Here is a 24,856-nt window from a genome sequence, read left to right as displayed (position 1 = left end):
TTTACATTTTCTGATATATTATGGACCAAACGATTAATCAAGGACATAATTGACAGATTTATCAATTAGGAAATCATTGTTAGTGCAGCTCTAGAAATCAGCTCTTACAAATGATTTAATTGGCAGATGGTCCTACCACTGGTAATGCTCATAAAGCTATTAAGAAGTTAGTATCACAGGTAAAATATTATTGCCCAATGTTGCTGATAATTAATGTGACAGTTCAGGAATATGGGTTGTAAAAACAAATGTTTATTTTTACATGAATATGTGCACAATAGTTGGAAGTATTAAAATATGACACCTAAAGATTTAAACAAATACATTTTAAAAATAACCACTTAATAAAACTTCTTTTGAGGAGTTGAATACCTCAAAACATTGACAGATCATCAGAATTTTGACTTAGTCATAGACAAGTTTGAGCAGCACCTTGTCTTTCAGTGCTTCGTTCTGCCTGTAGATATACATTTGTGTGTCATGAACAGATGGGCTTGTTTCACTTTCCTTCACATTCTCTTCCTCAAAGATCAGGTCACTGTAGGAGGCTACGCAAACATCATGGTCCTGGAGGGACACAGGATATTGCAGCAAGGCTCTCTCAATTCTCAGCGAGCGCCTAACCGGAGTGAAAAATCGAATCTCCTGGCCATTGACCAGCGCTGACTCTCTCTTTTGGCTGGGAGGGCCACTGAAAGAAAAGAAAGATAAGAATGAATTCTAAGTTCCAACCTGTGATAAATAGTTTGTATTTGGTATTCACCCAGCCTTGTCAAATGCAAAAAAAAAAAAGCTTTCGAAGTAGAACGTCAATGAAAAGAAATGTGTTAATGATCCAAACATCAAAATGAATGTATGAATGTATTGTGACAGGAACAACTCATTTGTATCAATTGAATTCCAATATGGCCGCCAGTTTACAAGTGGTCCCCCTTAGTGTAAGTACAGTAAATGCAGCTTAATTTTTTGACTCATAAATAAAATTAATAATCAATATTCGAAACTGCATATTCTGTGCCTTAATTAAAAAGAAAATGCAAACAGAGAAATGATTTTTCGTTGTCATCTTAGCCCACAAAAAGTGTCTCATAATTCAAAATGAGTTCGCAATACGGAGGGACGCAGGAAAGTGAGGTCACTGGCCACTCCCCTTGTTCTGGCTCTTCTGCACATCCACACAAACAAGTGGTGGACAATCGCGGACCAGACTTCTCTGTTAAATATTGAGATGTCGGACATTTCCCTGGTAATTGTTGGATATTAACCCACGTTTTTAGGAGTGTCAAATTAGTTTTAACTAGGGCTGTGACGATACACTCAGCTCACGAGATGAGACGAGACACGATATTGGGTTCACGAGAACGAGACGAGATTTTGAGAAAATTACAATGACAATATATATGACTGGACCAACAGATTTATTTAAAGGTCCCATATTATACCCTATTAACCCAAGTTAAACTAGGTCCTGGTGCCCTAATGAACATGTCTGTGTCATGCTTTAGTCAAAATATCATAAGGATGAAGCACAATAGCAGTTCAATAACCCTGCCAAAACAGCCTTTTTCAGAACGCTCGGTTTTGTGCCTGGTCATTTACATGTGAATGGGACCCAGGTAAACACACATCCACTGCTCCCAGGGGAGTGTCGATCTAACTTACTATCCACAGCCATACTGTCACCAGTTATCACCTATTGTCATGCACCGTCGTCACAACCCCCACTCCATGTACTCCGTAGTAATGTCCTTTGTTACTGAAAAGAAAAACGATTAATGCGCCGTGCGGCGTGTATGTAAATTCCCATGCTAGAAAAAGACCCTGAACGCACCAGTGTTACTGCGGCTCCAACTGACGTGTGTGGATCAACAACACAAGGCGAGAACGTGGAAACACGACAGAAAGGCAGCCTTTGGTTGAGAAGAAATGTAGGACAACATTTACATCTTTCTGCAGTGCTTTCAAACGCGTGCTCCTCATATCACCGATCCACACACGCCACTCGCTAACCGCAGGCACGTACCTGGTGCGTTCAAGGTGTCCCTCCAGCATAGGAATTTACACACACGATCAACAACAAAGGGCTTGTGAAGCTTGTGGGGAGCTACGGTGGAGCTGTGTAGTACTCTGCCTGGCAGGGTGCCAACATTCACGGTGAAATGTGTTGCTGTCGTCATTGCGAGAGAGGTTAAAACATTGCGTGTTTTATCGCCTATACTTACACAAAGTGGAACCACTAAAACATGACTGAGTCTTGTTTTTTCACATTTTGGGGACTGGTATGGCCCACTGAGTCCCAAATATAAGTACTAAAAGATTAAAAAGTTGATTTTGCACAATAGGGGACCTTTAAACAAGTTGCACATGCATTTTGAAATGTATAACTCTTTACATGCATGATGTAAGCAGGGTTTCCCCCAGAAAACCGGCTAAGCCCGGTGGTCTCTCTCGGGCCCACTGGCGGCAGACGGCGTTTTTTTGTAAAAAAAAAAAAAAAAAAATTAATTAAAAGTTCACTGGAAATGTTTAATTATGTGTACTATTATGTGTTATTGTAAGACATTTATTAACAACACTTTAACACCAACTATAGAGTCTTGCAAAAAGACACTCTTGAAATTAAATAAATAATATAAAAATTTTTTCACTTAGGTTAAATATTAATTAAGTAATCGGCCAGTGAATCTTAAAACAAGCCATGCAATGGTTACATTTAAAAGTAAAATAAAGCAACATAAACATAACAGTGGTAGTGCCCCCTCATCTGGTGCAGACCAACGGCCCTTTTATTTCTGCGCACCGCCCCTGCGCTGTTCCCTTCTCCCTCTCCTGCGCTGTTCCTCGCTCTGCGCTCCTGCATCTCCAAGCAGTCTCTTCCAAAGCAGCCTGGATAATTAATCTACGTGTTTTATCCCCACATAAGAATAATGATCTTTATGACGATGATGGCATACAGTCACGATGAAGTGCAGGTGATCCGTGTAGATCTGAGCAAAACGCCGGTGACAGACTCTGAAGAGCAGAGCGCACTTTTCATCGTTTTCACTCCGTGGTCTTAATCTTTGTGAAAGAAGACGCTTTAACGCTGCAATTAAGGGAATAACAGATGCATCATAACAGATGAGCTGATGTCTTTAGTTAACTGCTCAAAGAGAGAGAATGTTCTCTGCTGTGAAGTGAATGTTGCGGGGAGTTCATAATCTGTGCCGCACGCAGGCAAGTTTTGCTTTTGCGCAGAGACTTTCCAGCGTTTAACAAGTGCCATTCCACAGTGTTGTAGCTGTGTTTCAACCGCCGAATTATCGGTGCATACCTAAATATAACATCTTTATTGACGAGAATGATGTAACCGTAATAATGACGGACTTGATAGTGTGACTTGGGTTTCGATAGGCACCTGGACAAGCGTTCGCCAGGCTTATAATACACTGGGGAAAACCCTGCAATGTAAGGATGAGCTTTTAATAAACTTCTTCTTCCAGAAATTGAAACAAAAAATTATTCTTTTCCTTCTCCTTCTTTAGGTCACAAATCTCACGGGACAGTTTTTTACCGCGCCGAGAAATCTTGTCAAGTTTAATCTCACTTTGTTACCTTTTTGCTGGAGGATGTTTTGAAAATTACATCTTAAATGTCATTATCTTTATCATTTTAATTAAGTCACAGAATGAGCAGTCTTGCAGCTGAAAATTAAAATGCATTTTGAAATATTGATTATTAATTTTATTTATGAGTCTCAAAATGCAGCTACATTTTGAAAATGAACAAACATTTCAGTTAATGCATTTTATAGGTCCCCGATTGTGCAAAATCAACTTTTTAATCTTTTAGTACTTATATTTGGGACTCAGTCATGTTTTAGTGGTTCCACTTTGTGTAAGTATAGGCGATAAAACATGCAATGTTTTAACCTCTCTCGCAATGACGACATAGCAACACATTTCACTGTGAATGTTGGCACCCCGCCAGGCAGAGTACTACACAGCTCCACCGTAGCTCCCCACAAGCTTCACAAGCCCTTTGTTGTTGATTGTGTGTGTAAATTCCTATGCTGGAGGGACACCTTGAACGCACCAGTTACGTGCCTGCGGTTAGCGAGTGGCGTGTGTGGATCGGTAATATGAGGAGCACGCGTTTGAAAGCTTTGCAGAAAGATGTGGATGTTGTCCTACATTTCTTCTCAACCAAAGGCTGCCTTTCTGTCGTGTTTCCACGTTCTCGCCTCGTGTTGTTGATCCACACGTCAGTCGGAGCCGCAGTAACACTGGTGCGTTCAGGGTCTTTTTCTAGCATGAGAATTTACATACATGTCGCGCCGCGCGGTACATTAATCGTTTTTCTTCGATTTTAATGTTTTTATGATCGCAAAAAGCCAAAATCGTGGTCACTCTATGCATTACGGTGAAACTCAGTAACAACGGGTAAACGGACATTACTATGGGGTATATGGAGCGGGGGTTGTGAGGACGGTGCATGACAATAGGTGATAAGTGGCAACAGTATGGCTGTGGATAGTAATGGCGCTTTTCCACTAGCTCTACGCTACACGGCACTGAGCGACACGGCACGAAACGGCACGGTTTAGTTGTGTTTCCACTACAGAGAATGTACCTTCTCAACGTGGGCGTGGTTATCACAACACGGCTCCAACGCGGCTGCGCGAAACTACTGTGACGACTTATACGCGAGACACACACTCACATAAACAATGGAGGGCGTGGAGTCGTGCTGTTGCTCGGTCTGTGGCATTTGTTTACACAGAACAGAAGATCGCCAGAAAAAGCTATAGGCGGCAACAAGAAATACTGTGGAGGAGTACAGAAAAGTTTGGGAAGTCATACAACATAAAACTGAAGAGATGTTACGAGACGACAAGTGAGGGTAAGCTAAATATAGTTGCTATCGCTAACTAGCTCATATACAGTACTGTGCAGAAACGCTGTTGTTTTTTGAGTATGTAATACTCACGCATGTCTTGAATAAACCTGGCGATTACCAGAAATAGATGTAGTTTATTTAACTGATCAAAAGTTTTGTGCAAGTGATTTAAGATCCTGACTCTTGTCCCAAATATGACAGGCTTCGTTCAGTGATTGAAAAAAATATTAGTTTACATGCAGAGCGCGCTCACTCGCAAACAGATGTTGTGTAATCAAATATACCGGTATGGCGGTATATTAAAAATTCATATCGTGATGGGAAAAAAAAACGGTATTCGGTATGAACCGGTATACCGCCCAGCCCTAATGTCGGAGTCATCCGTGACAAGGAAGGGAGTAAGGAAGTAAGGACATGTAGCATTAGTCTCTCCTGTTTCTCGTTTAGTGGGTTAATTTATTAATTATTCAGCTTTACAAACATGAACAGTTTATTAAACTAACGAAAGCATTAGCTGGTTAATGTGTTTGTCTTTTTTTTCTTCTATTTTCAAAGCACTTACAGCTTAGACTGTAAGTACAGCTTCGGCTGTAAGTTATTAAAAACGAGTTTACATACTACTATGATGTAATAATGTAATGAGTAAGTTTCAAGTGTACATTTTCTGTAGTAAGCAGGTGAGATTCAAGTGAAGTAGAACATTATGTCGCCAGACAGGGTCAAAATCAACATATTAAATATACTTAAATTAGTGTTAAAAAATGCATGCTTACTTTAACATGTGTGAGTATAAATTAATTAATTCATATTATAAAAAATGTCTTCCGGTTTCCGGTATGCCCCAAGCAGACGTTTGATTTCCGGTACTCCGTCCGACCCAAGAAGAAAAGTGCCCTTAACAAAACTAAACTTCACAGAAGAACTCACGACAGATAGTCAAACAAAATGCCAGAATGAGCGCCAGCCAGACACAAAAGAAAAAGGACACAAGGGGTGGAAAACAGGAGGAAACCAAGGCTAACCAGAAACAGCTAACGCTAGAAACTAGGTTGGCTAGCAGAGATAACAATGGAGAATCGGAACTGCTTGCGGAGCTAAAGACGTTAAGACGTGAGAATGGTGACGCCTTCCGAGAAACCAAACAGTCCTTAAACAGACTCGAAGCATCCGTGGGAGAAATATAACAGCAATGGACATGTGGATGACGCAGGACAACAAGAGGAGAAGGAGACAGCTGCTGTCTCCCACAAAAATCAGGGGCCGTATTTATCAAGCATCTTAGAGTGCCATTTTACACTTAAGTCCTGAGAATTTGTGAAATTTAGTCCTACTCTCAAACTTAAGAATAAAAGCTATTTATCAACTTTCTTCAGTCTAAAGCCCAATTTATACTTCTGCGTAAAGTGCTCTGCGTAGGCTACGTAGAGACTCTGCGTCGACGCAGAGACTGTCGAAGAGCTTCTGCGTCGTCTCCGTCTGCACGAAATATTTTTTAAGTGTCCGTCACTCCGTCAAGGAACAACGGAGACGGCAAGAGCTGCGATTGGTCCTCAGGACAGGCTGAGCGAAGCTGCTCTGTGCCGCTCTCAGTGCGCTCCGGGCGTCCTGACAGAGGCGGAGCTGATCCCCGCCGATAACGCCGCTGCCGAACTATAAATACGTCATATCTATACACACACAGCACATGTTTAGACCCTAAATGGCCAATTTCTCGCCTCAAATTATCTCAAATTAACTGCGTTCCGTCACACAGAAAAGTGAGAAACGGCCACTGTTTCAACAACAACAGTCTTTCTCTCTCTTTCTTTCTCGGACGCCATTGCTCACTGTAGCCAGAAGCACAACAACCTTGCGCAGCGACCCCTACTGATCGGGCGGGAAATTGCAGCGAGTGTCCGATGCTCGAGGCGTCTCCGTGGTGACACAGACGGATAACGCATACGCAGTCGGAGAAGTATAATGTGGCCTTAAGAATCCCTCCTACTCTCCCAGATATTTAAGAGACCTCCAGAGGTGTCTTAAGTGGTTAGGAGTTGCCAGCAGGGGTTGGAACTGAGGTGAGAAGGATGTCCTGGCTTTGTTAGATGACGAGCAGCTGATCAAACGGCAGGGGCGCCGATTTATGTTTTTGCTGGTGGGTGCTCATCATCGTGCTTGCATGATTGTTGCTATTTTGACACGCACACATTCGTCTCATAGTAAAAGACATTAGATCAATTAACAGCAGCGGCCGCAATGAACGCACGCACGCACACAGACACGATCTCTTTCACAAACACGCACAAGGATTTTAATGTCAATTATGCAACCCTAACACAAAAGACTGAAGAAGAAAAAAGAAAAATCTACAACCCAGCACCACAGCCTGGATTGAACAGCATAGCTACCGTAACCGCCTATAAGTTTTTAGGTAATAACAGCCTACCAACTCAACAGCAACTTCACTCATTAATTAATCAAAACCTGATATTAATTATACTGTCAATGATCATAACTGTCTTTAATGAGACAAATGTAGGTTAAATCAAAAGTGTTACTAACTACACACACGGAAATAAATCATCATAACCACCAAAACTACAGCAAAAAGGCTCAAATAAAAGCAAATCGTGGACCAAATCCACACTTCAAAACCATTCCGACACACCCTATAACAAATATTTAATTTGTCGTTTTGTCACTCACCATTCTTTTTAATTCTTGGTGAGGAATGTGTTTCCTCTGGTAGTGGTGCGTCTTATAAACTGGTGCACTATTAGTTCCAGGTTGTTATTCTTTTACAATGTCTTGTGGTGGTTCAGCCTTGGTCCATTGTGGACCGCAGATAGGTTTTCATTACAATATAACCCGCTGATAGTTAGTGGTCATTAATAAATCAATGACAAGCGTAGGCTGACACATGTGAGTGTTCGACAATCTCCGTGGGTGCTCGGCAATATCCGGGAGCACCCACCGAATCGGCGATATTTCTTTATTCCCTTCCGTGATTGGTCATTTCTATGGACACGGAAGTGACATCACCTAAAATTCCGTTTACGGCACATAGTACTGTCGTAATTCAGCTCTGAGAGTGACACTTAAACGACTTAAAAGACGTTTTTTAAAATATGGTGACTGTTGGAAGACAAACTAGCACAGAGAAAATCAAGGACAGATTTAGATGAATATATTAAACATAATCACATATAATGTAAATGGAGTTAATCATCCGATAAAGAAAAAAAAACAATTCTCCCAATTAAAAAGATTGAATTGCTCCATAGCGCTGCTCCAAGAGACCCATTTGGATGATAGGGAGCACCAAAAGTTAAAGAGAGAATGGGTCGGCCAGGTTTTTAGTGCATCATATGAAAACAAAAAGAAAAGAGGAGTGGCCATCTTGTGCCACAGATCGATAGGCCTTAAACCAGATAAAGTGCTTGTAGATAAAGAGGGACACCCCATAATGGTTGTGGGTACAGTTGGTGGTGTTAATATAACTATTATGAATCTCTATGCACCAAATGAAGACAATTCAATATTTTTCAGAAAAATTGCTTCACTCTTGGCTTAACATTCTAAAGGATTATAGTGGGAGGAGATTTCAACTGCATAATAAATCAGAAGATAGACAAATACTCCTCTGAATTAAGAACTCAATCATTAAAAACCAAATCACTATGTAATATGATGGTAGAATTGGTGTTGGTCGATATATGGCGCCTGAATGGACATGATGGCGGCGCGTGAGGTCGCAGCGGCCCCTTCAGGGATCAGCGAGTATGAAAGTTTTGGAAGTTTTGTCGAGCCCAGACGTTCAGCTGGCAAAAGTTACAACCGAGAGACTTTACTAAACATCAAGGTAAAGAATGCTGCAAGAATCGAGGCGCTTGGTTGCGATTTTGACACATTACGCCCCAATATGTATGTGAAGTAAAACATAACACTCGTAAAGCCATGAAAAACATACAAATACAAGACTAGAAAAATGAGGAAGGGATGTGAGTTTCAGCTTTAGCAAAGATAACACTGCTGTTGTTGGCTGTGCAGCAACCCAGTTCAAGCAGCAGCCAAACAGTCTGTCTAAACGAGGAGAGGTGACTGGCACATAACAGCTGAAGTCACAGAGTTGTATAGAAAATATCAATAATAGTATGGATTAGCAGTATCGACCCAAGGCAAGTCAACCACTGTTCTTTTCCTGTAGCAGTACCGTTTGTCTTCTCTAATGTTGGACCAGTGACCTGCTGCCTTCAGCTCACTCTGAAGGCAGCAGGTCTTGAACCTTTGAGTGTTACAGGCTCCACTCAAAGGTTCAGCATGCTAGAGCACTGAACACCTGGAGGCCTTTGGCAGCTGTATCGTTAAATGCCTCCGATGTAGCAACAGACAACTGAAAACTGCCATAGGCGACCTTTGCTTGTTCCTTTCATTGCAGAAATATTATTGTAGATGACAGTTGTAACAATAATGGAAACAATTAGTGAAACCTACCCAGGAGTTGCTGTGATCTTATACTTGATGACAGACGAGTCTCCTTTTTCCCCAGAGATGAAGACTTTGACAGGTTTAGGGGTCGTCACGGGGTTGTTGCTAAACTCAAGAGCGCTCTCAGCTGTTGGGATTTGGTTCCCCTCTGTCTCATCTGATTCAGATGCTAAAAACATGAACATTTTTCATTTAAATAAAAAAAGTTTAAACACACAAAGCAATAATTTGTTAAAACAGTCACCTATTTACACAATCTCACACATTTTTTTTAACCATTTATTTGGACCACTGTACTAAAGATGGACAAATCACAGATCATGATTGTCTGCAGCCCATGGACAAGAGGAAAGGAGTTGGAGCTTGTAACCAGAGAGTTGCCAGTTCAACTCTGAGGATGGGTCAAGAGCTGGGGTAACTGTGAGCAGAGCACCCAATCCCTCAGTGGGTGCAGATAAATGAGCCTGCTGTGTAATAATGATGGGTTAAATGTAGTGAGGTCAAATTCTCTATCACTTATCGGTGTGTGTAATCATTGACCCATGTTGGCTGGCAGTAGTATGGTTCACTGTCCCAGCTTCCTTCATGTTAGCAGATGAGATGAGATAAAATATAAACATATATGACAAATACATTTTCTGTCATGTTCTCATCACACAGATGTACAGTCAGGTACATATACACTATCTATCTATCTATATATTTTTTTTTAACATATATTATGTAAAAAAAATCATCAAAGAAACCAGAGGTGACTCAGAGGGTCCTGTTCCAAGTGCATCCACCATTACTAAGTAACTGAAACCTGACAGCTGCAGAGATGACCGAGTTAATGTACATGTTAAAGTAAATTAATAGAGACAGTGGATTAATAGAATATTTTGTGTGAAGAGAATGTGGAAAAATACTATCCATCAACTGACTCTGGAGTCTTCCGGACAATTGAGGCTCAAAACTTATTTCACAGTCGACAAAGACCAGTTTAACCCACTTTTCTGGCCCAATAATGAAAATATAACATTTCATTCTGCAAAAAGGTGATATTTTCATCTTGATGTGCCACAGAAACACCCAGAAAAGCAAGCGCAGACACTCGTTGCGACTTGTAACTGACGCTCAATACATTTTACATTCGACTTTCAATAAACTAAGTGATATGTATGAGGTAAGTGCACACATTACACAACATATGTTCTTTGTATTATGACGATCTCAGTGTATAAATTACCTTGCATCATGTCTTTTTTCTTCAGGATCTCAAACACCACAGTCCGCAGCTCATCTATAGGCTAAAAGGAGCAAAGACATTTTCATTAAAAACAGCAGAAACAATGAAGTGGTTAGAACGTTTGCAGCACTATTACCTCTACCTCTTGTTAGAAACAACAGTAAAGATAAGTTTAGTTAACCTATAATATGCTCTGGCTTTTAAAATCTACTTGGTACTTGTCACTTCAGGACTTCATGTTATTGATTCTTGCTTCCTGACCAGGGGCCGTATTTATCAAGTGTCTTAGAGTGCCATTTTACACTGAAGTCCTGAGAATTTGTGAAATTTAGTCCTACTCTCAAACTTAAGAACAAAAGCTATTCATCAACTTTCCACTCTAAGAATCACTCCTACTCTCCCAGATATTTAAGAGACCTCCAGAGGTGTCTTAAGTGGTTAGGAGTTGCCAGCAGGGGATGGCACTGAGGTGAGAAGGATGTCCTGGCTTTGTAAGATGACGGGAAGCTGATCAAACGTCAGGGGCGCCGATTTATGTTTTTGCTGATGACACGCGCACATTCGTCTCATAGTAAAACACATTAGATCAATTAACAGCAGCGGCCACAATGAACGCACGCACGCACACGGACACGATCTCTTTCAAAAAAACAGTCTACGTGATGCATACGAGGATTGTAATGTCAATTATGCAACCCTAACGCAAAAGACTCAGATGAAGAAAAAAGAAAGAGGAAAAACAAAATCTACAACCCAACACTACAGCCTGGATTGAACAGCGTAGCTACCGTAACCGCCTATAAGTTTAAGATAATAACAGCCTACCGACTCAACAGCAACTTCACTCATTAATTAATTAATCAAAAGCTGATATTAATTATACTGTCAATGATCACAACTGGCTTTAATGACACAAATGCTGTTGAGTTGGTAGGCTGTTATTACCTAAAAACTTATAGGCGTTACGGTAGCTATGCTGTTCAATCCAGGCTGTGGTGCTGGGTTGTAGATTTTTCTTTTTTCTTCTTCAGTCTTTTGCGTTAGGGTTGCATAATTGACATTACAATCCTCGTGTGTGTTTGTGAAAGAGATCGTGTCCGTGTGTGCGTTCATTGCGGCCGCTGCCGTTAATTGATCTAATGTCTTTTACTATGAGACGAATGTGTGCGTGTCAAAATAGCAACAATCATGCAAGCACGATGATGAGCACCCACCAGCAAAAACATAAATCGGCGCCCCTGCCGTTTGATCAGCTGCTCGTCATCTAACAAAGCCGGGACATCCTTCTCACCTCAGTTCCATCCCCTACTGGCAACACCTAACCACTTAAGACACCTCTGGAGGTCTCTTAAATATCTGGGAGAGTAGGAGTGATTCTTAGACTGAAGAAAGTTGATAAATAGCTTTTATTCTTAAGTTTGAGAGTAGGACTAAATTTCACAAATTCTCAGGACTTAAGTGTAAAATGGCACTCTAAGACGCTTGATAAATACGGCCCCAGATGTCCAACTCTCTGTTAAGCCATCAGCAGAATAGACCCTGAAACCCTAAAGATACAATAAAAACTTCACCAGCACACGCTGTAAAATGCCTGTAATGTTAGTGATTAGTGTTAGTGTCAGTTGTGTGGACTTATTTTTTTTTTTACTAAAACAACAAAAACATACACATTTTGCAACACATGGTAATGTATACCTGACTACTGTTTGAATGTTGGTTCCCAGTTAATTAATCTTGTGAACACACACAGACACACATGGATGTAATTGCATTGGACAGTCCAGCATAAGAATACTGTTAAATAACCATGGACAATATTTAACTGGATTAAAAGATCATAAATGCCTTTGCAAATGTTTTATGCATCAGTGGGACCTCACGGATTGTGTGTACACTTTTGGTGTGGAGCTGAAACAATTACTCGTTTATTAATCGATGACTGAATTAATCTTCAACAATTTTGATAATCTATTAATCAGTGTGAAGATTTCTGATTGTTCCAGCTTCTTAAATGTGAATATTTTCTTTGTTTCTCTGCTCCAGATAACAAAGAAATCATTAACATTTTATGGACCAAGCGATTACTTAGTTAATGGTGAAAATAATCGATAGTTGCAGGCAGCTCTATATTGGAGCTTTTCCACTATAGAGTAAAAGCCCATAAAGTAACTAAAAATAAAACTACAACTACAAGCACCTTTTATGATTGTAGAAAACTCTTATTTAATGGATGATTTACCTCCAACACAACACGAACAGCTTCTTCAAAAATGGGCAGAACATCTAGTTTGCCCTCTCGCTCCATTAGGCGGACCAGACAGATCCAGTATTTAGCAAACTTCTGGGACATAGTCGGCAGCCGCGAAAGAACCTCCTTTACCTGGTCTGGAGAGCAACCCTGTAAATACACGGAAGGCTCACATTAATTTCAGGATTAGATTAAATTAGTATAAGTAGTATAAATTTAATAAGTTAGTCTTTATCGTCCACAAGAAAATGTGTTTTGCAAGGGTGAGCAGCATCCAACAAACAAGACAGTATTAAGAGCTAAGAATTTTAAAAAGGACAATCTTTTCTGCTATATTTCTGAATATGTGCGTGTATGTTTGTGCATGGGCCACACAGTTAATGTAGTGGTTAGCACTCTCGCCTTTGCAGCAAGAAGACCCAGTTTCAGGCCCTTGTTGGAACAAGGGTCTTTCTGTATGGAGTTTGCATGTTCTCCCTGTGTGTGCATGGGTTTACTCCAGGTTCTCCAGCATCCTCCCACAGTCCAAAAACATGCAAATTTGGGGATTAGGTGAATTGGTCACTCAAAATTGACCATAAGTGTGAGAGTGAGACTGTGTGGCCCTGTGATGGTCTGGTGAACTGTCCAGGGTGTGACTCTGCCTATTGCCCTATGTCAGCTGAGGCACAGCACCCCCCGCGACCCTACACAGGAGGATAAAGCGGGAGATAACGGATGGATATTTGTGCATGTGCATGTGCATACATGTGTGCAGAATAGGGATGCAACGGTATTCTGTATTTTACTGAACCGTTCGGTACACCCTGTTCGGTTCAATACGCAACGGCAAACAAATGTTTCAGTCCGTCAAAATGTATTCAAAAACACAATACTGCGTGATTAGATCCACTCAGAAGCAGAGACATGAGTGCAGCGCTGCTCTGCTCATGCCGCCTTCAGTGCCAATCAGCGCGAGTGAACGAGACTCTGTAAAAAGGAAGGAAGTTTGAAGTGGCACTGTCTTCGTATAAGTCATGTGTGAGAAATAATTAAGGATTCAGCGTAGACTACGATGAGAATGAGAAAATGAATGTCAACAAACAAACCATCGTGTGCTGTTATGCAGGGCAGTGAAGTTGAATATTCTACAGACACTCGCTCGACATCGCCACCCAGAGCAAGCGTCATCACCCTTGGAGCAGCATGGTGTATTTGTAGTTTCTGTGATTAGGTTAAAATGTTGTTTATTTTATTTGGATAGCACTAAACTTCATTTATTTTTAATTTGTGTGGTTTTATGTTTGCTGTCATTTGATCTGATAGTGCACTATTGTTAAAATAATGTTTGTGGTTTATATCTGTGCTTTTAATTATTTTTGCAGTTTTGCCTTTGCTAGTCTGAGCAGTTTTAAATTAAGATATCGAAACCGTACCGATACTGTGGCCCAAAAAAGCGATGCATACCGAACCGTGGGAAAACTGTTCCCTAATGCAGAATGAGGAAGGTACACCAGGAGTCTTTTTTAAGTGCATGTGCAGTAAATGAAGAGATTCTCCTGTCACACTCGTCAGAAAATAGTAGGGATGCAACGGTATTCGGAATTTAACCGAACCGTTTGGTACGCCCTGTTCGGCAACAGCATACAACGCTATTTTGGTACGTTTCGTCCCATCACAAAACGTTATCAAAACTTTGTATAGCCGTGCGATTAGATGCACTCGAGCAGAGACATGGGAGTAGGGCTGCAACGATTAGTAATCGATGACGGCGACTACAAAAATTTGTCACCGTTAAAATTTAAGCGTCGACACGTTGTGTTATTGTTATTGTAAATCACACACCGGCCGCTTCAAGCTCAACTGTAACTGCAGTGTAAACAAACACGAGCAAACACACACTCGTGCAAACACACACTCGTGCTATCCAGAACTAGCTTCAGGAAGTGCTGGGGGCAGTGTTGCTCGCTGTTTACATCCCGCAAGGAAGCAGAGAAGAAGAACGTACGAATTATGGGGGAAACAGAAGAAGAGTCTCGTAAACTCCGACCCAAAGTTTGGGAACATTTCACTGAAAATAAACCAGCGAAACACGTTAAATGCTCATTCCATGGTAGCACTACCGCGATTCACAAACACGATAAACGGCGACACCCCTGAGCCACTGTATCATCACGTACTGCAGAAAAGTGAGTTCACAAAAGTTGATATTTTTAAATCACATGCTCATTTATTAATTAACCTTTAGACTATAATGCAAGTACATAATACGTTTGTCGTATGTCTATCAGTTGGAAAATCATGGAAGAAGCTAGCTTAGCAAATGGTAAATTAATTGAATCGAATTTAATTGCAGGCAAAGCTGCTTTGACATACTTTTACAACCGCGGGGATCACCGGTGACACCGTGGCACATGTGCATTTTAAATTACTGTAACTCCTCGCTACTTCGTGCAATTTTAATCATTCGATCTGCCCCTGATTATTATGGTGCTAAAAGTGTTCATTTCAACCCCTGTCAATACTAGCATTTATAATGAATTGTAAACCTCTTTCTCTTATCAGCTGTGTGGTTTGGAGTATATTTATTTGATATTTAAGCTGTGATCATTTGTTTCAAGTATTGAACTGTGATAAATGTTGTGTTATTAAAGCACACACGTGAGTCCACTCTATGTAGGTTAAACAGAAGTCCCAAATTGATTCTAACGAAGATAGTCGTGATTAGTCCACTAATCGAAAAAATAATCGATAGATTAGTCGACATGAGAGCAGCGCTGCACTCAGTGCCATGGTCTGCTCATGTCACTTTCAGAGCCAATCAGAACGTCCCTGAGTTTCCCAGGACCCAATCAGCGATCCGCATGCAAATGTTGAGAGCTGTCTGAACAATGCAGAAACAATGGCGAGTGAACGAGACTGCCTGAAAAAAGAAGTTTGAAGAGGCACCATTTTCATTTAAGGGCGTTTAAGTGTGAGATTATTTTGGGACTGTCAAGTGAAGTTAGTTTTAAGTTGGATATTCGACAGACATTGTTTCCAGGGAAGCGTTCTCCTCGTATCACGACGCTGAAGTTGGCTCCACATTCACCTACAGCGCGACTCCATGGTGTATTTGTAGTTGTAGTTTCTGTGAGTGGGTTAAAATTTAATTTTTATTGGATAGCACTCAACTTAATTTATTTTTAATTCATGTGGTTTTATGTTTGCTGTTTAATTTGACCTGCTAGTGCACTATTGTTTAAATAAAGTGTGTGGTTTGATTACATCTGTGGCTTTAATTATGTTCACAATGCAATATTGCCTTTGCTATTCTGAGCAGTTTTATATTAAAGGTCCCCTATTGTGCAAAATCAACTTTTTAATCTTTTAGTACTTATATTTGGGACTAAGTGGGCCATACCAGTCCCCAAAATGTGAAAAAACAAGACTCAGTCATGTTTTAGTGGTTCCACTTTGTGTAATTATAGGCGATAAAACATGCGATGTTTACACGTCCCGACCAAGTGACGACAGTGCGGACATTTCACCGTGAATGTTGGCACCCAGCCAGGCAGAGTACTTCACAGAGTACTTCACAGCTCCACCGTAGCTCCCCCTTGTCCCTGTGAAATATGAGACTAGGTGAGGTAGAAAGAGCGGAGTACAGCGGAGCAAAGTGTTTTACAAAAACTTCCAGCCTCAGAAGATTTTTGTGTCCAGTGGATATATTTATGTAAAAATGTTCACAAGCTTCACAAGCCCTTTGTTGTTGATCGTGTATGTAAATTCCTATGCTGGAGGGACACCTTGAACGCACCAGTTACATGCCTGCAGTTACCGAGTGACATGTGTGGATCGGTGATATGAGGAGCACGCGTTTGAAAGCACTGCAGAAAGATGTAGATGTTGTCCTACATTTCTTCTCAACCAAAGGCTGCCTTTCTGTCGTGTTTCCACGTTCTCTCCTCGTGTTGTTGATCCACACACCAGTTGGAGCCGCAGTTACACTCCTACGGTGCGTTCAGGGTCTTTTTCTAGAATGGGAATTTACATAAACGCCGCGCGGCGCATTAATCGTTTTTCTTTGATTTCTTTATGATCGCGAGAAGCCAAAATTGTGGTCACTCTATGCATTACGGTGAAACTCAAGCCCAATTTATACTCCTGCATAAAGTGCTCTGCGTAGGCTATGCAGAGTCGAAGAGCCTCTGCGTCGTCTCCGGGTGCACAAAATATTTTTTAAGTGTCCGTCACTCCGTCAAGGGACAACGGAGAGCACAAGAGCTGCGATTGGTCCTCAGGACAGGCCGAGCGAAGCTGCTCTGTGCCGGCTCACAGTGAGCAGCGAGCGTCCACATAGGGCGGAGCTGAACACCGCCGACTTCGTCGCTGCCGAACTATAAATACGTCATATCTTAACACACACAGCACATGTTTAGACTCTAAATGGTCAAATTATCTTAAAACTGCGTTCCGGGACACAGAAAAGTGACAAACGGCCGCTGTTTCAACAACAACAGTCTTTCTCCCTCGGACGCCATTGCTCACTGTAGCCAAAAGCACAACAACCTTGCGCAGCGACCCCTACTGATCGGGCGGGAAATTTCAGCGCCTATCCGTCACCACGACGCAGAAGGCTCGAGTGGTCTACGTGGTGACGCAGACGGATAACGCATTACGCAGTCGGAGAAGTATAATGTGGCCTTCAGTAACAACAGGTAAACGGACATTACTATGAGTATATGGAGCGGGGGTTGTGACGACGCTGCATGACAATAGGTGATAAGTGGCAACACTCTCCTGGAAGCAGTGGATTTACCTGGGTCTCATTCACATGTAAATGATCAGGCACAAAACCGAGCGTTCTGAAAAAGGCAGAGTTATTGAACTGCTATTGTGCTTCATCCTTATGATATTTTGACTAAAGCATGACACAGACATGTTCATTAGGGCCTAGTTTAACTTGGGTTAATAGGGTATAATATGGGACCCTTAAGATATCGAAACCGTACCGATACCGTGGCCCAAAAACCGCAATGCATTCTGAACCGTAGGAAAAATGTACCGTTGCATCCCCCAAAATAGAAAAGAATATATAAAAACTGTATCTCTCCAGTCTTCGGTTTGAGATTTTTAAGTCCTAGATGCAAAAAATGCACAAAAGCTCTGCCATACAAAAATCCTAAAGGTGTACCATTGTCATAGTTCAGACTGTCAGGTGGACATTTAAATGACACTTCAGTGGACACCTCTGTTCACTCCATGCAGTGCCAGTCACTTCACCAACGGAAATAACCAGTTTACATTAGAGCTGAAACAATTAATCGATGAATCGGTTTGAAGCTTTTTTCATCAGTAAAACAAGATTTCTGATTGTTTCAGCTTCTTAAATGTGAATATTTTCTTGGTTTCTTTGCTCCTCATAACAAAGAAATCATTAAAACTGAATCATTTTGGTTTCTGGACAAAACAAGACTTCAGAGAACATCAGAATTTCAGCTTTGACAAACACTGATCAACGTTTTTTAACATTTTCTGACATTTTATGGACCAAACGATCAATCGATTAATCGAGAAAATAATCGACAGATTAATCGATTACGAAAATAATCGTTAGTTGCAGCTCTAGTTTACATCATACTGTACACACAGCTGTACATATAGATACTCTTGTGAAATGACACAGTTACATGTGGGCAGATAACAAATGAAAAGTTAATGAGACAAATTGTTGGTGTATTTGAGAATGCATTATTCTGTTTTGACAGCATTCAAATTTTAATTCAATAGTGTGCGAGATATACTATAAATAACTAAATACAGAAATACAAATGCACATGGAGCTGAATTAGATACTATTGTTGTTGTACTTATTGTAAAATGTCAGTTGTGGACATCAACACTTTATTAAAAAAAATCAGGCAAAACAAGCCTTTTCGTTTTCTGGGTTGGAATAAGCAATGAGGATAAACAAATATATATATATATATATGTATATATATATATATACATATATATATATAAAAATGAATAGCTCTCTGTCATTTTCATTCTGTCAGATTAATGCTCGGTGGAAAGAGTCTTTGGACACTGCAATGAATGCTGATATTATCTATTCCTATTTTATGACATAAGTCAATTTAGAATACATTTTAAATGTCACCAACCAAACAGGTCGTTGTAGATCAGTGATAGCAGTCAGATTACAGATGCATTTAACATCAATTTTAAGTAAATATTTAGTTATTAAGAGAGCAGATTTACCTCATTCTCTCTCCAAGACAATGTCTAAGCATATTCCCAACAGAAAATTGCAATGAGATTTAATGGAGATGAAAATAATAAGACCAGAAAAACATTACCATTACATACCTCTCTGAGCAATTTGATACAGTCGACCAGTGACCGGTCTACAGCACAGATCAGGGACTGGGCATCATCTTCCTCCTTCATGGCAGTCCAGAAAGGATGGGGCACAGCAACAGTGTGCCTCACTGGAGGTTTCACTGGCATTGGAGGGCGTTTGTAGGTTATCCCCTTGGCTTCCCGCCACTCTGTCAGTTTTCGCCTACGGAACAAAAAAAAATCATGTTATCTGATTGATGTAATAACATGAGATAAAATTACACAGGCACACTGAAATGAAAGGAATTATAAATTCAATGATCTTTAGTGTCATTATGCGACCTAAATTGCAAAGCAAAATTTCAAGGTCAGATGGAGGGTGGTCTTTGCGAGTGAGCGCCTCAAGGGACCAACCTGACCAAATGTGTCGAACATATTTTGAATAAGACTGTTATTAAAATTGTATTCTCAATAAACAAATTGATTTCTAGTGGAAAATATTTAAAATGATAGACCAACCAGCCACACTGTTGCAACTGGCAGTTCAGAAAGATCGGCATTATTGCCTTCTGCAGCAGGGAGATTGAAGTCTTTAAGTCAAAATGTATTGATTCAGTCGTTATACATCAGTGGTTTAACAATTGCACTGCTGTACTTACATTCTTTCCTCTTGGGCAGCAGTCAGTTTCTTGACTTCAGTCTGAGGAATCCGCTTGACTGGGACCTTAGGTATCTTTGTGTTTGTGGCTGTATGACTGATGAACCTGGCAGGCTTGGACATCACAGACGCACCTGTTTTGTTGACATGAGCCTGTGGTGGACGGACATTTGCTGAACCATGTCCCCTTTTGCTTCCAGTATCCTTACTTGTCTTGCTTTTCTCAGTCACAACAGCCTGGGTAACCCTGACTGCTCTCACACTGCACTTTTGGGTGGGAACTTTGTGTGGCTTTACATGTTTTTCCTCTCTAACCTCAAATGTCTGTTTTGCTAACCTGTCTGTGGACTTTCCAACTGTTCTGTTAGTAACAGAATTCCCTCCTCGCCTATCTGGCATAATAGGTTCTGCTCTGCACTTGGAGGGTACTGATTTGAGTACACTTGATAACTGACCCTTACAAGTAAGCTGAGGTTTACCCAGGAGCAGTTTTGAGTTCACCTTGCTTTGATCTTGAATTTTTTTCTCTTGTATTTTAGTTGAAGAAACTGTTATTCTTTTGTTGACAGGGATGTTCAGAGTAGTGGCATAAAGTGTTTTCTTCTCAGCCCCGGTGGGCCTCTGGGAAAAAGTCTCTTTATTTGATGATGAGCTGCTGGATTGCGTCTTGTTTGCAGACATATTGGTTGCTGTAGAAAAGGCATGCGTTACAGATGTTTTCACATTTCTTGGCTGAGTCACTGCAGGGATGAGTCCTGTTTTTGTTTTGACAAATGGGCCAAGACTTATCCTAACACTGCCTGTTCTCTCTGGAACTGACCAAAGAGCATGTGAACAGCTCGACAACCTGCCATTAGAACCTGCTTTTGAAGAAGTTCTGCAAGAAGACTGCATCTCTCTGTTTGATTGCTTTTTAAGGTGGCTGGTTGTATTACGGTTAGATTTGGGGGGCACAGTCATGTTCATCGCAGTGAGCACCGACTTCTGATTAAATTGTGGTTGTGTGGAACCACTGATTGCAGATGGACATTTGCCATATTGCAGTCCAGGCACAATGCTGCCTTTGACATCGACTTTGTTAGCGATAACAAATGCTTTCCTGGCAGGGTGCTTTGTGGCTTGAGTTGGAATTGTTGTGGTCTCATGCTTGAACATGTTGGACGGACCTTTGTTCTCTTTCCCCTTGAAATTCTGTTAAGAAAAGAAAAAAAAAAAAAAAAGATTATATAACAATAGTTTGTTTAGTTTTTTAAAAAGCCAATAGTTTAGAGCTATACAAATACATGATTAGTTGTATGACACATTCAATCTATTGTCAAGAGTTTACACAATGCTGATTAAGCTCATCAGCTCCAAATGACTGCCTCCATTTCTCAGTACATCTGTGCATCACACAGTATCTGTGTGATACTGCTGCAAACAGGTACTAATAGGACTGAAAACACAGAGAAAAATCAGGTTGTTCAGCAGATTGACATGATAAATGCTTCTGCCCCCACCCCTTTTGAATGGTTTGTGGAAAGTCCAATTTTTTTTTACATTATTAGAAACGATTAACATCTAATCGTTGCATAATAGTAGGTAATAATCTGATGGTGTCATGTGGTAATGTGGCTCCATCAGGTTTTAAATGAAGCATGGCTCATATCTGTGTCGCAAATTCTGGGATTGTAGTGGGATTATATATGATGGAGCATTGTGCCACACGAGATCATTCTCAATCTTCAATTGTCATTTAAAAACTAATGATTGTTGATCATTATCATTGTACACTAGGGTTGGGCGATGTCCCCTAAATTGGCAGTGGATGATGTTTACAGTAAAACATGGTGATCGATGATATCCTCGCTTATTGTTATGGACTATAACAATAAGCTTGTGAATGGAATGTTAGACAAACTGCGGGGAAAATTAATTGTAGTGTGGTACAACATTTCCTGTGGTCAGTGTGACCGTGCATGGCTAAAATAGGTAAGATTAAGAATCAGGTGAGATTCAAACAGGGCACACTTCTGTGGGTGGATTATGAATTTAAAAAGGGTGGAGAGCCCATGAAACAGGAATTTGGATGTGAAAGTGCTACAAATCAATGCGTTCAATCAATTTTTAGTAAACATCGGGTACATTGTTTAGCATTAAAGTAACATGAGAAGTTGTTAAAATAGCATGCATATATTTGTTATATTCTCAATTTAATTCACAGAGCAATCCCTTCAGGTCAACTAGAAGAGACAAGGATTAGTTTGATAGACGGGGTGATGATGACATCATCCATCAGCACAACCCTATTGCACACTTGACTGATTTCAAGGTATTACATGACTTCACATACAGGCATGTACACCCTTACCTTTTGTGAAGATGTCCCAGGCTTCGTGGTGTGTTTAACATCACAGAGGTAAGGTCTGGGGAGTGAAACTGGTTTAGTCAGTCTACACCAGATAAGAAAAAACATGAGAAAAGGTTTTTGTCTTACTTAGGGTTGGGCAGTTTCAGTCGTTTTTTTTCTGCCATATATTCCATTAACTTCTGTTTACGCAGCTCTGAGACAGAAAAAGCACATTGTGAAATCAGCACGTGACACAAATTGATCACCATTTTATTATGCTGTAAATCCATGCCTCAGCGATTGCACTGAAAAAAAAAAAACGTACTGCTACTCAAACAACTACCTGTTGCCTGATGTGTGGTGCATCTATTGCTATATAAGGTGGCAGAAGCAGCAAGCATTGCATCACCAGCAATGAATCTTCAAGCTGCTCCTCTACCTTCAACACAATAGACATGCGTATAAGTGCACGAGTGAACAATAAGTGCTTTAAAATACATTTAAAAAAAGAATAAATCAAATCTAATGAGATTGTCCTTTTTACAAACATGTACTGGCAGTATCTGAATCACCTGAAATGACACTTTACTTTAAAACAACTGACCAAGTCTGGTCTCTGGACATTACAAGACATTTTAGGGAGTCATGATTGTAAGGTCTGAGGAAAAACAATTTTCACAATTTTCTTACGTTTTTGGGACTGAATAATTCTATTCAGTGAACCGAGAAAAAAACAATTGTTAGTTACAGAAAATAAAATGATTCAGAGAGTTTAAATTTTTTTTTACTCTGGTAATAGAGATGAACTGCAGTGAATGCAGTGTATCGAATATTAAATATTGTCCTGACCAATACATATAAGCAATCAAATTCTACAGACCTAAGAAAACATCTTTGTTTCTCACAGATCTGCACAAATATTACATAGTTATTCAAATGAAACTGAGAATAATTATAGAACAAATTACCATTCCCTATGATAACGCAATTATAATAAAAAAATAGATATCAATGAGACATTTATTAGATATTGGCCTATCAGGCCTACTTGATAGTCACATTCCAGTCATGTTTGTACTTGACAAGCAAACATGAACTTAGCTATGCTACAATGAGTCACTGTAACTGGAAGTAACTGTGAATAACGACGTGTACACAAACACACGCACTTTCTCTCTCTACACTGACCACATAATCAAGCAGTTTTAACACCGAGTAACTAATCGTTATAACTCCATTATTATGTGTGATTTTATTCTGTTTTACATGTAATACGTGTTTATATGTAAATGTTGCAGAAACAACTTTAAGAGTATTGTGTGTATTTAATGTGATATTTACATAACATGTGCGTATGTACTAATATCTTATTTGTCTTTATATTTTGTTCTTGTCGATCGATATCAATGCAGCCTAAACAAACAAATTGTCAGACATGAGTGAGCTTGTGCAAATAAAAATAATTACTTTTAATATCTACCTAAACCTTTTCCGATGATACTATATAGAATACAAAACAGCTCCTAACATATTCAGTATATGAATTACGGTTTCGAAATTAAACTTTAAATGAGTGTGAAAAGCGCGCTACCTAGCGTTAGCGATAACATGCTAATCAGTGCTAAATATCTGAGCTAGCATTTGGGCTACATAACACGCTGACTAACCCTTTCGGGACAGAAGTGACGCGGTCTCTCCCTCTTCCATTGCTGCAGCACTTCACTTTCTTCGTCAGACGTTGACAAAATAACTTATTTATATATACATATATATATGGTTTTTTTATGTTAACAGCTGGCGGTACGTTTAACTGCTCACTCCAAAACAACACATCGACTCGCGTATCCTGTTTTGAAATTGCCGGGTGAACGCCTTCTCTTCACTGATTGGACGATTTGAATTTCATTTACAGTGCGCGTGTGCGAAACTACACACCGGAAGTTGTGGGCGTACACATAACCACGTCGACGCGTCATGATCAGCAGCGTCGTACGTCGACATCGCCGCCATATTGGAATTGGCATTACCTATAGACCATGGATGTATAATATGAACTGGATATAGAGCTCCGCCCCCTCTGCCTTGAAGACAATTTTTGCATGGTGGCCACTGTGGGTACTGCAACAAAAAATCCCATGGATCCCAAAAAGCAATTTTCCCATTGACCGCAATAGTAAAAGAGACGCGTGTAAAAGTGTCCACAGGACACCCCGAGACATGGACACGGGCTTTTATAAATCTTTATATTATGTATTTTTAGTTCATGGAGTTTCATGTTTGAAAAACATTCATAAAGGCCATAAAAAGCCCAGACAAATCTTATTTCTCAGAGTGACGTCACAGCTGTGTACGAGCACAGCCAAGCGCGGTCATGTGGCGTCTCGGGAACGGCGCTGCTGTCAGTGAAACGTACGATATGAAAACTTCATTAGAAATGTGAATAAATGAAGACAATGAGGGGGTTTCATTTACATTTTTTAATATTATGACAAAGCAGGTTTTAGTTGTTTATTCGGCGCTCATTAACATTTATTTTAAAACGTATTATCGATGTATTAACGAGCTGCTTTGTGGGTTCATTGAGGAGAGGTGACCGACATGCTGCACTTTATCACTGTGTTCAGTCCCGGACATCGTGACACTGATGACGGTGTGGACTGTGGAGCTGTGACCGTGTGATGCACTGAGATCTGCGGTCACTTCACCACTGATTCCCGGGGAGGATGTTTGTCTTATCGTCAC

The 24,856-nt window shown here is 40.4% G+C and overlaps 1 protein-coding gene across 1 annotated transcript; it reads right to left on the bottom strand.

Moving 5' to 3' along the window:
- Positions 1-405: 405 nt before the first annotated feature.
- On the bottom strand, positions 406-23,821 carry ckap2l (cytoskeleton associated protein 2-like; the record flags this gene model as incomplete). The annotated part of the gene is made up of 10 exons (XM_083904652.1): positions 406-691; positions 9,352-9,493; positions 10,574-10,634; positions 12,813-12,971; positions 19,155-19,350; positions 19,787-19,938; positions 20,497-20,976; positions 22,136-22,217; positions 22,262-22,328; positions 23,782-23,821. 10 exons carry the CDS (start codon positions 23,819-23,821, stop codon positions 406-408), a joined length of 1,665 nt encoding a protein of 554 aa, XP_083760778.1.
- Positions 23,822-24,856: the final 1,035 nt, after the last annotated feature.

The sequence above is a fragment of the Microchirus variegatus genome, assembly GCF_963457635.1.
Source record: "Microchirus variegatus genome assembly, chromosome: 18".
NCBI lineage: Eukaryota > Metazoa > Chordata > Actinopteri > Pleuronectiformes > Soleidae > Microchirus > Microchirus variegatus.
This window is presented reverse-complemented; position numbering and strand designations above follow the sequence as displayed.